We start from the raw sequence: 14,299 nt of genomic DNA on the forward strand, positions 1-14,299 counted from the left end.
TCGAAAACACGCCTACATCTTGTCATTTATTAGGTCTTCTGCGCGGACAGCAGTTACCGCTGCATGTTGATGTAATCGAATTGGCAGTCGTGATGAATCGTTCGAAATGTCACTGACAAATACGCTCGCAGCGCAGGAACGCAATTCGCATCGTTGTCACGTCTATTGTCGCAGATTGCTTAGCTAAGTCGTGAATAAATTCCAACGAGAGCTATCCAGCTCTCATAAAAAAGGAATTGATCGCGAATGTCACGAGGGATGCGCGACGTAGCCCTCTTCTAAGTACGCTATAATGAGTACGAATCTTTAACCATTAACGAAAAAATATATTTCTCACACAAGCTCTAATATTTATATAAAACTAGTTAAGACTTGTCTGTGCTTCGTACGGCTGTTTAATAGATGTTGTTTCAAGCAAACAAGATTTATATTACTCGTAATTATCAGAAATATTATTAATAAAATACGGAGAACGGAGCTATGGGAGAATAAAATGCGTCTATTGCTGAAATTTTAAATGAATCCGCTCAGCCGTTTTCTCTGAATAATGTTGTTTCAAACAAATAAAAGATAAAATCTCTTTTTTTCTACTAATATACAGATCTTATCGAGTAAGATATGAGAAAATAATGTTAAGAAAATAAGATTATTATGTCCCCCCGTCATTACGTTCAAAGATATTCGTCCACGGACACGCGAAAATCTGTGAAGAAATATTTTGTACGTGTGCGCGTTACGCCATGATTCGTGGCTGTCGTAAAATATCGAAAATACGACAGCGTATTCTTATTTGCCGAGAAGCCCCGACTAGGATAATAAATTATAATGTCGTTTTCCGTCGTGCAATGTCTAAATTAGTATTGGTATAAAAATCGAAATCGACTCGAGAAATCAAGAACAGGAATGAGAGCGATATGTAAATCTACAGGTATTTGCATCAGCATCGTTTACGTGTAATGCTTATCTATATCATAATTGGAAGATTAGAACAAAATAAAAATATATGCACGAAAGTTTTTGTCAAATAGATGGCAATTTGTCATCAATAAGTAACGACTTATTATCCTTAGTCTCGCCGTTCTTAATAAATTGCACGTGTCATCCTTCCTTTGAAATCATATATCAATTTATGAATCAATTATAAAAATACATATAACGAAATGTTTAGACAGTCAGCAATTAATTATTAATCGGTTTAATCATCGTAAAATTTGCGAATCTATAAAACATCATTTATCTTATCCTCCTTATGTTGCATATGTGTATATTTTACTTTTAAAAATCGATGTACTTTTACAATAAAGCGTGACTATTTTTTACAAAATCGATTTACATAACGTTTTATATCGAACAATAATGTAGTAATAAATGCAAAGAATCCGAGACTCAATAAAAAATGTTTGCAAATTAAAAATGTGCAAAATACACATATAGGTATATACACATATGCGTATATACACATACATATATGTACGAAAGGAGCGCCGTTTTTCTTATTTATAAATAGTAATAAACGGACCACTTGATAGAAAGTTTCAACCGGTTCTCAGGAAATGGCGCATATTAAGCAGAGAAATTCGTTTTTGCTCGTTGAAAAAAACGACAGGTTATTATTGGACATATATTACGGCGCGAAAACATAAGAACCAAATTGATTTATGATCGGTAACTGCTATTCGACCGAACTATGTTCAACGTGATTCAGCAACGGTGTCTGTCCATTCGGTAACTTCAGCCTAAAATCGCTGACAGTGGTGCTGACCTATGGTTCTTCAGGCCGTAGTAACCGAATACCTGTCTAATAGTCGGCTCATTCATGCTCATTATTCCGACACTTAATTCAAGACACGCGTGGCGTCGCGTAATAATCTACAGCAGATATTGTTTGTGCAATAAAAAAAAGGACAAAAAAAACAGCGCAGCAGATAATATTATTCTTCTATCGTTATATCTGCAATAGACAAATACGTGTATCGAAAATGACTTTTTTTGAGAATATATAATGGTGCCAAATCATTTTATCGCACAATGTGATCCATAATAATTCATCATGGAAAATACCTTATAAAAATGTAATAACTTTTAAATAACTGTTGTACTAAAAATGCTAATCTAGTCTTAGATTATATCATGACTCATGAGGAAAAATGGATACTACATAAAAAAAATAATAAACATATGACAGATATATAAACACGTATGAAATATTTATCAGAATAGATCTTTCATTTAAAAATTGCATTCAGAATTGTATTTTCTGAATATTATTATGATACTAAATACTATATTATGGCTTGTCAAAGCCAAATAATGAATGTGTGTGTGTGTACTAATATAATTCTATTTATTTTATACTTAAAACTGAACGCATATAAACTAAAATATTGTTTAAAAAAATGTATCATAAATATATTGTAACATTTAACAGGATTAGAAATAAATTGTCCATTAAGAAAGAGAATTTAAAGTAAGCTCTGTAAGGTGAAATTTTGTGTAAATTTTATGTAAATGTAGATATTGTATATAAAAAAAATGTCAAAAATTTTTTAATTTTTTATATATCTATTTATATGAGCATAACAATATAGGTAATGTAAATTCTTTATACATATATGTATTTAATAAAAAGAAAAATGCACAAAGCATAACGTGTACATTCACATTCCTGAAAAAATCTAATACTTAAATAACACAAATGTTAGAAACACGAGAGTAGACGCTTTTTTTTATCAATATAGAGTACTATAGAATATAATACGATCTGTTTGTGATACGAAGAAGGTACGTGCACGCAGGTGTACGCATAAACTTAAATGTTCAAGGTCTTTTACCATGAAGTTTCTTTTCTGTTCGTGGTTTTCTCATCGTCCAAACATGTCCTGATGTAAGTGTTGACCTCGTGGTTACTGGGAAATCATCGAGATACCATGGACGGATGCTAGAGCTATCTATGGTGTGGCCGAGCGTTTTTTTTTTTTAAGGAATAAAAAGAGTTGATGGCAAACCCGGATTGGAAAAGTCGCCACCGTCGGAATAAAAAACATAAAGACCACGATTATTCTCTGGTATCAATTTCTCCTAGTAATATAATCCAAAAAAACGTGTTTCATTATTGAAGCACGAAGTTGCTACGTGGGCCGTTCGAATATGAAAGGCAAGTTATCTGATGGTTCGTCCATTTGAATCCTATAAACCTTCGGCGTAAAAAATCTACAAGTTTACAAAGTAAATTTCCGAAACGACTGTTTAGACTTGTAAATGACTACACAAGATGTTAATATTAATATCATGGATATCAATTTTGTGGCGTAAGACATCGATTGAAAGATACGAAATGCAAATTAAAGTCAAGAGAAATTTAATATCACAATAATAACAGTAATAACGTGTTCAACATAATACCACTATAAATAATTTTCCTTCTACTTGTCCCTTCTACTTATTCTTACGAAATCAGCCGAATTATGTCGTTGGAATTACGATCGAACCGTAACGAAATTTTAATGCCGGTATCGTCCACAAAGAGAGCACTTAAATTGTCGCTTGTTCCGAGTTAGTTCATGATAAATTTCACGTCATATAGACCTCGCGGATTAATTTTCAACATGTAAGATAGTATTAGCCTGGTCGGCACTGAAAGCGCGCGCGAATAACTTTGCGCAACTATCCTGCGGCCGGCATTCGCGCAACCACCGCCGTTAATAAGGTGTTAGTCTGGCTGGCACATGATCGAGAAACACGGGGCATAGGATAGGACGTTGCAACAAAAGCAACGGTGACGGGTACAGACGAGCCGTATCCGGGACGTCGACCAATAAAATTAATCGCTTTTGCTACATCGCCTGAATAATTTATGCTCGCTGCTGTGCTTAGGAGTTGACCGATCATCTTTCGCGACCGAGAAGTGTGCTTATAGCACAGTTAAGACGGAGCGTTTATAAAAATGAATATTTATTCGCAATATAGAACGTAGATATAATAACATTTTCTTGGAAAAATCTCTTTTAAATTGGCTGCAAGAACATTAACACCGTGAATATGTATCTTACTTTAGCGCGTGTCACCAGTTAGGTACAATACCCTTTCCTTTTCTCTTATACGATTTAAAAATACATCTTTAAATAAAAAGTTTCATTATTTTTAAGACATATAAATATTTTAAATACATGAAATTTTTATTAAAAAATTTATTATGGTGACGTTATATTAAATATGTCATATGTCATCATTTGAATATTATACGGGATTGAAAATATTTTATATTAAAAAATAAATTATATTTATTTAATTTCAAAAATAATTTTAGCTTTCAAATTTGCATTATTTTGAATAGGGAATAACCAATTTAATTGAAATGCTGCATAACGAGTATTGCAACGAGTATGTCGTGAGTTGCGTCCCGCATGTGGCTTTCTTCAATTTCGAAATATATGATGCATGAAAGTCGCTGGCCCGTAAAACTGTCGACATGTCAATTGGTAGTTTCTTCCGTGTTGTGTCCCCATAGCGCAACAATGTTGCCCCCAGATGCGGTATGCATTATTCAATGTACCCGGAAGGCCACTGCGGCTCCGAAGTTGACTCTCCTCCACTATGCGACTTGTATTTTCTTTATCCGCTACTGCTTCCTGCATACTACTTGGTAAAGCTCGCAGAAATGCGCTAATTGCGCTTAAACCGAGAAATACAAGTCGAATGAAAGAGGCATAACTTCTCACACCTCATAAATAGATATGCCAATAACACTGAATATTGATGCTCTATGTAGAAATATAAATTGTAAACGTTTGAAAAAGAAGATAAACATTTCGATGCTAGTTTGCAAGATATTTAATATTATATGCGTTGATCTTCAGCTAATTCATCCGATTTATGCACATGTAAATTAAGTACTACGAAGTTACATAATAGAATACCACTTCAGCCGTTAAGAAGATATTGCAAAATTTATAAGAGCAAAAGACATACGCGTACACACACGCACGCGAATTTTGCACCGTTTATTGGGAGTGTCGCGTAACGGCCGGTGTAAGGCGGCACGGTAGCTATTAGGAGCAGGATGTAACCGTTCAAGAGCGAGTGTTTAGCCGGGCCCTCATAAATCACGCAAGGGCGACAAGCAATTATAATAACTGTACCTGAGTATAAACGCGTAAATAAAATACCAAGCCCTTCGGCCAAGTAATGAGGCATATACGAAGCTGGATGCGAACCAGTTCCAAGACTCGTTATCGCGACAGAATAAACAGCGAGGGAACACTTTCTCGAGGAAGTCCGTCTCGATTATCAGTGTGTTTCAGGTGCCCTAACGCGCGCCGCAATAATAACGGCACCGGCCAAACCAAAATAAAATTCATTATCGTAATAAATCATTCCTTTCGATCGTGTCTAAACAGCGGGGTACAAGGTAACGTGTGTATTTTTGGCTACTTTCTACCACTCCGTCGGCTGCTTATATTACTCTTATGTTACGTTACAATACACTTATATAACGCTGTTTATCCATAGAGAATCGGATGCCTATTTAAATAGACGTCCGGCTATTAAGGCACACTTTAAACGGAGAGAGTCCAATCGCGCTGCCCACGTAGACATTATCCGCACAAAAATATTCCAAGAGAAACCTCCAAAGTCTCAAGGTCACGGGGACCTCATCGACCGTGGAATTCAAGCTGAGTTTCAGATTTCAGCGGAACGAACTCGGCGGACTGCCGGAGAGGCCAGGGGAGGGTAGGAGGGTGGGCGGGGGGGAGGAGGAGGAGGAGGGGAGAGAGGCAAAAGGACGTGGTGCGCGGATGTGGTGAAAGAGAACACGCGCGCGGACGAGAGAGAGAGACCAGAAAAGTACATCGTGCCGCTCGCCATAACCTTTTATCAGTTATCTAATTAGCCGTTGCGTTTAATTAGCGATCCGAGGAGAAAGCCGCGAGATAGCCCTAGCGCTGTGCGAGACCGACATGGTATGGGCCTGCATAGCTATACGTAATTTTAATCGGCACCCACGTCGGATAAGAAATGTCGACGGATGGACTGGCATCCGCGTGCACTTTGCAATTAGTCGAATTTTTATTTATTTAGCTTATTTGCCGCTTATTGAGCTGCGCATGAAGAAAGCCAGGGCATTTGAGGTCGTTTGATTGGTCGAAGAAGAATTTTAAGGGTCTCCAAGCACGTCGTCTGATGCGAATCGAAGAAAAAGTGGAAAACATTACGTGGACTGTCCACGTTGTAATACTAATAATCACGCAAATTCTATTGGATTAAAGGATGATTTTAATACTCATCGAATGTTACGAGATAATCCTTTATATCCATAAGCATCTTAAGAACAAGCCTAACTGACGTAAACAAAATTTTTTCTATCTTTTTCAAATACTGATACTTGAAAATGTTATCGTTATCCTTTCTATAAAAAACAATTGTAATGAAAATCCTATTAATCAAAATCCTATTTAAATCAAAAGGACTTCATATTTTTTTTATAATCGTGTATATAATGTATAAAGCATTTGCCATACAAATGATGAGAATAATAAAATAAATAGCAGCGAAAGAGATTAACGGACTTTTAGCTCGTACAGCTATCTTATAAAGAAACGATATTTATCCAGTTTAGGTACTTACCTTTGCCGAATCTTCGATGAAAGCTCCAATAGTTATCACATGCAGAGTGACCTCGCGTGTATTCTCAAGTTCTTCTGGTGTCGCGTATAAACCATCGCTAAGGAAGTACGGCTCGGGGCAAGTTAATCTGCAAAAAATAAATATCCTCGTAATAATCTGTTCTCCCCGTTTGGTAAATTTAAATTTGACAAAAGGCATCATAATTTAAAGGTCTCACAATTTAATAATGGACATATTCATCTCTTAAAAGCATATAAAATACATAAAATCTATCTTATTAATACGAATAATACATTTAGTTTTATGAAAGAGCTAAAATAATAAATATTATAAGAAAATGATGTTTTCATATATTTTTGTTTTTTTACAACGGCCCTTAAAGAGAAAATAACATTGGGGTCCATGATCCCGACGTTTGGGTCGACATCGGCTATCGTAACTGTTATCGTAATATCGAGATTTAATCGCAACATATAACCGTACGTGTGCTTAGTGTATCGTAAATTGCATTATCTCGACTTAATTATATTGCTGCGCGGTGAAGGAATTCTTGAGAGTCTTCGATGACGAATACCGAGCGAGAGAAATGAAGAAAAGAAAACGAAAAATATCGCATAGCATTCATCCAGAAGCTCAATCGCTTTGAAATAATTGAAAAAAATTTATGTTATATGATTACATGAAATGTGTTGATCATATTTGTGATCTTCCAAGGAAAATTATAACAAGAATGAAAATAAGATTTTTCACAATTTATTGTAAAACAGAATTATAGTATTTAATATTTACATACATTAGCGATTAGTGTATGGCGTAATATAAAGTATGAAAGGTGTATTTCATAATTGACGCGGCTTATTTGTCTTTCAATGAATTACAAGTGTTGAATTTATTTCGCGGGCATTCCAAGTAAATGGACTACAACGCGATAAATCACCAAACCTCGCGTGGGCCAATATATATTTCTTTTCGCCTCTCTTTCGCAGGATATTAATCTTTACGCGGTATAGCACTTTCCTCGTCATGTACGAGCACTCGCGGCAACGAACGCGCGGATCCCGCGTGCGCTGCTCCCGGGTCACGGCGAATATAATAAATATGTTTCCTCCTTGTCTCACTCTAGATGGCTCGAGGAGAAAGAGGGATGTACGAGGGCAGGGCAAGCGAGAAAAATCGAGCAGTCTGAACGGGCCGAGATTGCGTGGCCGGGCAACATCAATTTCGAGGGTGATTCCCAGCGGTGTCGGAAGAGCCCCGAAAATTTCGAATGCCCGCGTAATCGAGGAGCCTCCTCAAGTCGAGTGTATAAAGGTGCTCTTATACTTGAGGATACCACCACCATCACCTCCTTCTGCTGCCTCTTTCTGGCTGTTTCCCTCGTCCTCCCCTTCGTCTCTCTTTCTTCCACGCTTTCTTGTTTCTCGGCGTCCCTTTCGATCGTCGTTTTTTCCATCGTCCGCGATAATGATACCCACACGCTCTCGCTCGGTAATAATATTAATGGCTTCGTGTACCCGGAGACCATCGGAGGCTCGGCAAAAGGAACATCGTGGAGACCCCTTACGCGAAGAAGCTCGCCGTAAGAAGCGGACCTCGCCGAGTGCTTCGCCGAGTATTATACAGAAAGCGTGGATTCGCGCGAATTAACTAATACATTGGCTTCTCGTTCATTCATAAAAGATTCGTATTGCTATTTCTAATAAAGCTTATGCGAATTAATAGCTGGACGCAAGTAAGACGCGGGGTAATCGAAAGACTTCGGAAATTATTGCGATACGATCTCATAACTATTTTAGTGTTATCGAATGTTATGTTCAAATTTTTTTTTTTTAGAGGAAACTAAGCGATTTCGCTTAGACAACTCAAGCTTATAGAGTAGAGACCAGATCTTCTTGGACTATAAAACAGACGGTTAGAAGAAAAAGCAGGAAAGTCGTAAGAATTTATAGTCCTATTATAATGATTATAAGAGAGATTAGATTTTTAATATATAAAATTTTAATGACACATTTTTATTTCCAATTACATAACTATGTAATTAACTATGTACTCGATAGTAACAAGTTATGATTTTAATTTTAGTATCACGACATTTATATTGTTTTCTTATGCTACTTTCTGTGTATTAAAATATTATATATGATTTTAATTTAATATATGTATATAATATATTCGAATAAATCATGTTTATAATAAAGATAGCATTTGATAATAATTGGACATATATTTTCGCATGACAACGCTATTTATTTTTAGCATACCAAGCAACATTCACCAACATTACAAACATGATTTATTCGATTCAACAGAAATAAAATGAGAAAATTAATTTATCGGCCCTGAAACCGGTATCACTTCAGAAAAACTCACGCTATCAATGGATCGGTTTTGCATAATTAGCGATTTATCCTAAGTAGATCACGACTGGTTACTTACGCAGTCGGCATAGACATCATGTCTGTAATCCATAGACCCGTCGATCACCGAATAGATCGATCGCCCACATACGCTTGGTCGGACAAACGCAACGAAGCATGCAAATATTGTTTCAGTTGCGCTTTCGCGATATCGAAATGAAAAATTTAAAATTGAAATAAAAAATCCGCAAACATTTATTTTTAAACACAATATGTAACTATTTAACAATAAAAACCATATTGTATTCTTGAAAAAAAAAGGAAAGAGACAGAGAAAGAGAAATTTGATAAAATTTAAAAATATTTTGGTAGTATGTTTGCTAGTTATTCAATAAAATTTGCAAAATTTAAAAAAAATACATTACGCTCTCGCATTAAACTTTGATTTTATTTCCGATTTTTTAAACATATTAAAATTCAGTTTTTTACAAAATTACTTGAGAATCATTCACTCAAAACGAGATTTGATCTCGTCGATTACTGAAAGTATATCTGACTCGGTACAGCTTTACCGCGAAACAGTTGTTAAATATTATACTTTCCGCGAATCAGCTCTTCGCAAGTCGCGTCATTAAAGTGCCGTTTACTGGCAGAAAATCGCAAAACGCCTACGATGTCATTGAGCCACCTTGTTTTCGCAGCCTTCCCTGGATCCTTTACGCTTCGTGAATTTCGAAAGTAACGTTCAGGTATGTCAAAGAGATTTCGCAATACAAATCATAAATATTGCATAATGAAATGACGGATGAATTTAGCAACAATTATTTTTTAATATATTCTTTAATAATTGCTACATTGTATAAACCCTACTCTAATAAAAAGAAAAAAGATAATATATACATAAGTAGATAAATGGAAACAAATGAACTGCAGGATATGCTTATTCTTCATTTGGAAGAATAAAAAGAAGAGTTTTGTTGAAAATTGATTAATCTATCGTTTTGCTTATACATGTTATGTTATTTCGTCCAATCTTCTAATATAATTAAATCAGAAAATATTATTTTATCTTTCAACATTTTCTCTTCCTAAATATAGCATATATTTCCGTACAAGAATTAGCTTGTAATGACATAATGGCACAAATCCCCTGTGCTTATATTTCTTAACTAAAATCTTACAAATATTTACAAAAGTGTCTAGAAATTCGAAGAAACTATATTTTTAACGCATTTAAGATAGCTGGATCGTTTGCACAATAATTATGCGCATTCGACAAGACAGCTATTCCAGGAGATTTTTATGCGTAGTGGCGATTAGCATGATTAGAATCGGGTTTCCTATGGTGATGCCACAAAAAATGCCTCTATCAACGAAGCGAGAGTCATACTCGCTAGACCACGTATCGTCAAAGAATCGATAATTAGATTAATCCTTAACAATATATGCGAGATTTCTCAAACTTCAAAATTTGTCTCTTGATTTTTTTCACACGCAAAATGACAAATAATTAAAAATTTTCATATTTATCCAAATCAAGTAATTTTTTTTGTATTCTTGAATAATTTCGTGTATTTAAATTATAAGCAACGATAAAATAAATCAAAATAATTTTTTATACCTACAACACTAAATAGTTACAAATGAGGAGGAAATCTTTAAAGATGTAGGTAAGTCTCACGAAGGAAGGCGCGGTAGAGTAATAATAATAATAGCGCATAAATATTAACAACGTAATGCGATTGGATTTGCTCGACGATTCCGAATAACAAAACCTACATATATTATCCAGGGTATTAAACTTGTCAATTAGTTACGTAGCAGATTGCAGCTGCTATTTATATTATGCACGACGATCCATTGTACGGCACGACTTGAATGTAGAAATCCGGGTACTATTCGTTCGTGTCATGCATTTAGTGCAGCCAATATGGAAGGATTAAAATTATGCGACCGGGACACAATAAATCTACCAATGTCAAGGAAGTTGATATCGGAATCGTATAAATCATAAGACGAGTATCTTAATCAAATTAAGAAGTCTCGCACGTAAATGAAATATATCGTCATAGATAATGTGTTATTCGTCGTTTAATTATGATATCGTTTAAATCATTCATGTATAAAATCCACGAAAATCGAATGCAGAAATACATAGAATATGTCTGTATAGGTGATTATATTTGTTATTGCTCATAATATTGTTCAATACATTTCTTGTAGGAGCTTCGTAACAGTAATAAATTTTTTATCGTTCATGTAATTTCTAGAAATGACTGTAAATATTCTGTGTCATGTTTTTCTCTGTCAATTATTAACTTTTGTCCAATACATTTTTTGTAGAAGCTTTGTAACAATAATAAATATTTCATTCATAAATTCCATATAACGTTTAGAAATTATTAATCTAACTTCCTAATTTTTAAGAAATTTTATCTGCTGTTTGAAATAATAAAAAAGAGAGAATATTTGTCATTTATATATATCTATTTTAGATCATAACATCGGTATTATTATTTTGCCAAATTCAATTTCCCGCACCGTGATATACGAAAAAAAAACCTTACGTCGAACGTCGCGTTTCATCTATTTGTCAATAAACGTAATGATCATTATCGCGCATCTGTATATACCTAAATAGGAACTCAACGATATTAATAATATTATATACGTCTGTACGAATCTTAATTTGCTTCGGATAAATATTTCGTCCGATACGAGATACGATCGCTGCCGGACACGGGCGTCGAAAGAACGCGATTAATCACGATCAAATTATCGTGTCGCATTATGAGATCCAAATTCATCAGATTTACCATACGAAATGCGCTCACGACCGGCGGAGCAAAATTTCGACGTGACGAGTGGCTTTGATAAACATCAAACATGGCGATGTGAGCATCCACGTATCATAGGCAAAAGAGGTTACCTTGATTGACGCGTCACTCCGATGATCACTCAACGCTCGCTCGAGATCGTCTCGCTCGGTGTTCCTCGATACATTGGCCGGCATTCGAGACACTCGTCGGACGAATACTTAAACAACGCGACGGGTCCGCGTGTCGAGAAACGGATCTTCGGACGAATGCTGAACTGACGCAACGCGATACCGACAACGCGCAACGGCCGAAAACCGATTACGAATATACCGAGAAACGTGCAGACCGCGGTTACGTAGGTTACGCCGATTGATGCACCGAGACCGTGTTGCCCGTTGTTGGATTCAACGCCCCCGGGACTTGTTTGTAAGCACAATTCGCGCGGAGCGGAGTAAAAAGGAGCAAAAAAAGAAAAAAAACGCGCAGCGAACGCGACCCACCTGCGACGCACTGGGGACGCGCGAGTAAAACTGACCTGCGGTCGCGAAATTCGGTCACGTGACCGCGTTCAATTTCGCGCCTCTGTACGGTACGGTCGGTACGGAAAACTCGTCAGAGACACGACGCGTCTATATAATAACAAATCAATGAGAGCAATAACATCGTTGAAACATAATATAACGTATAGAGAATTGAATTACTTGATTACTCCTATATTAAAATCTTTTAAATATCGTATATTCATTTGCATTGTGTAATTTTTTATAGACGATATAACCACCTTGGTTTAAATCAAATAATTCACTAAAATTGTCGATATATATTTATTTACTGACATATATATTTAAAACATTCTATCACATTTTTACAATAATAAGGTGCAACTTTCTTTTAATTTTTCAGATAATATTTGTTTCTATAATTTCACCTTTTACCTCGTTATTTCAGATTCATTTTATTAGAGTGCCTTGTCTATCTTATACACGTGTTGTCGAATCAATTTGCCAAATGGACAGGAAAGAGGGTAAAAGTGCAAAAAGACGAACTAGATACGCGACGAGAAACACGAGAGATAAGCGCCGAAAGAGATAGAATGAATAATAAGTGCAAAATTGACCATGCTACATGTACGAGGAAAAAGGACAATGCGAGACTGATAGAAAAACAGAGGGAGCCCATGGCCGCACCCTGATTTCACGCATATGATGAGTCGTGTAGGCGAAAATGAAACGGCGAATTCTGGCTCTTAATCTAAGCACGCGAGTGCGTGAAATTCGCTCGACGACATGATTAAAACTAATTTATAGGTCTTTTTCGTGTACGAATACTTTCTCCAATTAATGGATTATTAACCGAGAGACATTGACATCATCATGCTTTTTAATTACTTGTGAATTACCAAATCATATTTCTATAATGCAATAATTAAAAATTTGTTTTCCCAATCTTAGAGCGGAGAATTAAAATTTGTTTCTCAAAAATATATGACGGTTAACATTCTAGTTAACCGTCACGAAATTTTCAACATGCATAATGTTTAATAGAAAACGTGAAAATATTGAATAAATGAGATCTCATTTGCTATCATAATTCGCAATTTGTATTTTGACAAATTAAAATTAATTTAAAATTTGTTACAAATAATTATTATGACAAATAATACAGCATACAAAGATAAATTAATTGAACATTTTGTAATTTGAAATTGTAAATATAATGCAATGTTTCATGAAACAATAAATAAAATTTGTCGTTCCATACAATCATTGCGGAATAGCAACAAAATAATTTTCCTCTTTACTCCAAACGGTTTACCGTTTATTGTCTTGCATCGGGTTTCATCGTTCCGCAATCGCGGCGTAAAGGCAGAGATGCTTTCCTTTGTTACCTCCTTTATATCATAAATCATGTCTGGTTTAGGATCGTATATCGCACAAAATCATTGCGAAAGTTTCCGTATCAATTTCTCGGCGACACACGATTCCCTTGTCTAAGTTACTGTTACGTATAAACGACACATCACTGTCACAGGCTGCTCGATAATCCCGGCAATAAACTCACAATCAGCTCGACCCTTATACCTGCACGTGAGTATACGGCGAGTTCATTTCCGTACCCGTTAAGCCCGTTTACCAGAACAAGAATCGGACCCGTTTACGTATCGGCCGGTATATGAAAATCTAACGCCAACGTTGCGTGCTACCCTGACGATCCGGAAACGTAATTGCCCGCAGATTATATAACAGCGATAAATCTGAGATCGATAAAGCTAATCTGTGCGCGCCGCGCAATAAATATTCAGCTTAATATTATTCCCTTCCTTTACATATGTCGTGTCCACAGATGGAATCGGTGCGAGTGAGAGAGGCTCACTGGTGCACGCACGTCGCGCGATCTTGCCATACTCGAAGAGTGTCCCTGAGAAGAGAGAGAGAATGAGGGTGTATACGCGAGTACCTCCTGCTACATACGAAGGTGATTATATTAGTCGCGCACGCC

At 36.0% G+C, this 14,299-nt stretch overlaps 1 protein-coding gene across 3 annotated transcripts in view; it reads right to left on the minus strand.

Annotated features, from left to right (window-relative positions):
* The window catches only part of LOC105459858 (UPF0489 protein C5orf22 homolog), a 595,978-nt gene that overhangs the window by 252,546 nt on the left and 329,133 nt on the right, over nt 1-14,299 (minus strand). For all 3 annotated transcript variants that reach the window (XM_011706191.1, XM_011706200.1, XM_011706205.1), the window contains exon 4: nt 6,625-6,751. In XM_011706191.1, the coding sequence (XP_011704493.1) occupies nt 6,625-6,751 (127 nt within the window). The remainder of the gene's footprint in view (nt 1-6,624; nt 6,752-14,299) is intronic.

The sequence above is a fragment of the Wasmannia auropunctata genome, unplaced genomic scaffold (assembly GCF_000956235.1).
Source record: "Wasmannia auropunctata unplaced genomic scaffold, wasmannia.A_1.0 LD336101.1, whole genome shotgun sequence".
Taxonomy (NCBI): Eukaryota; Metazoa; Arthropoda; class Insecta; order Hymenoptera; family Formicidae; genus Wasmannia; species Wasmannia auropunctata.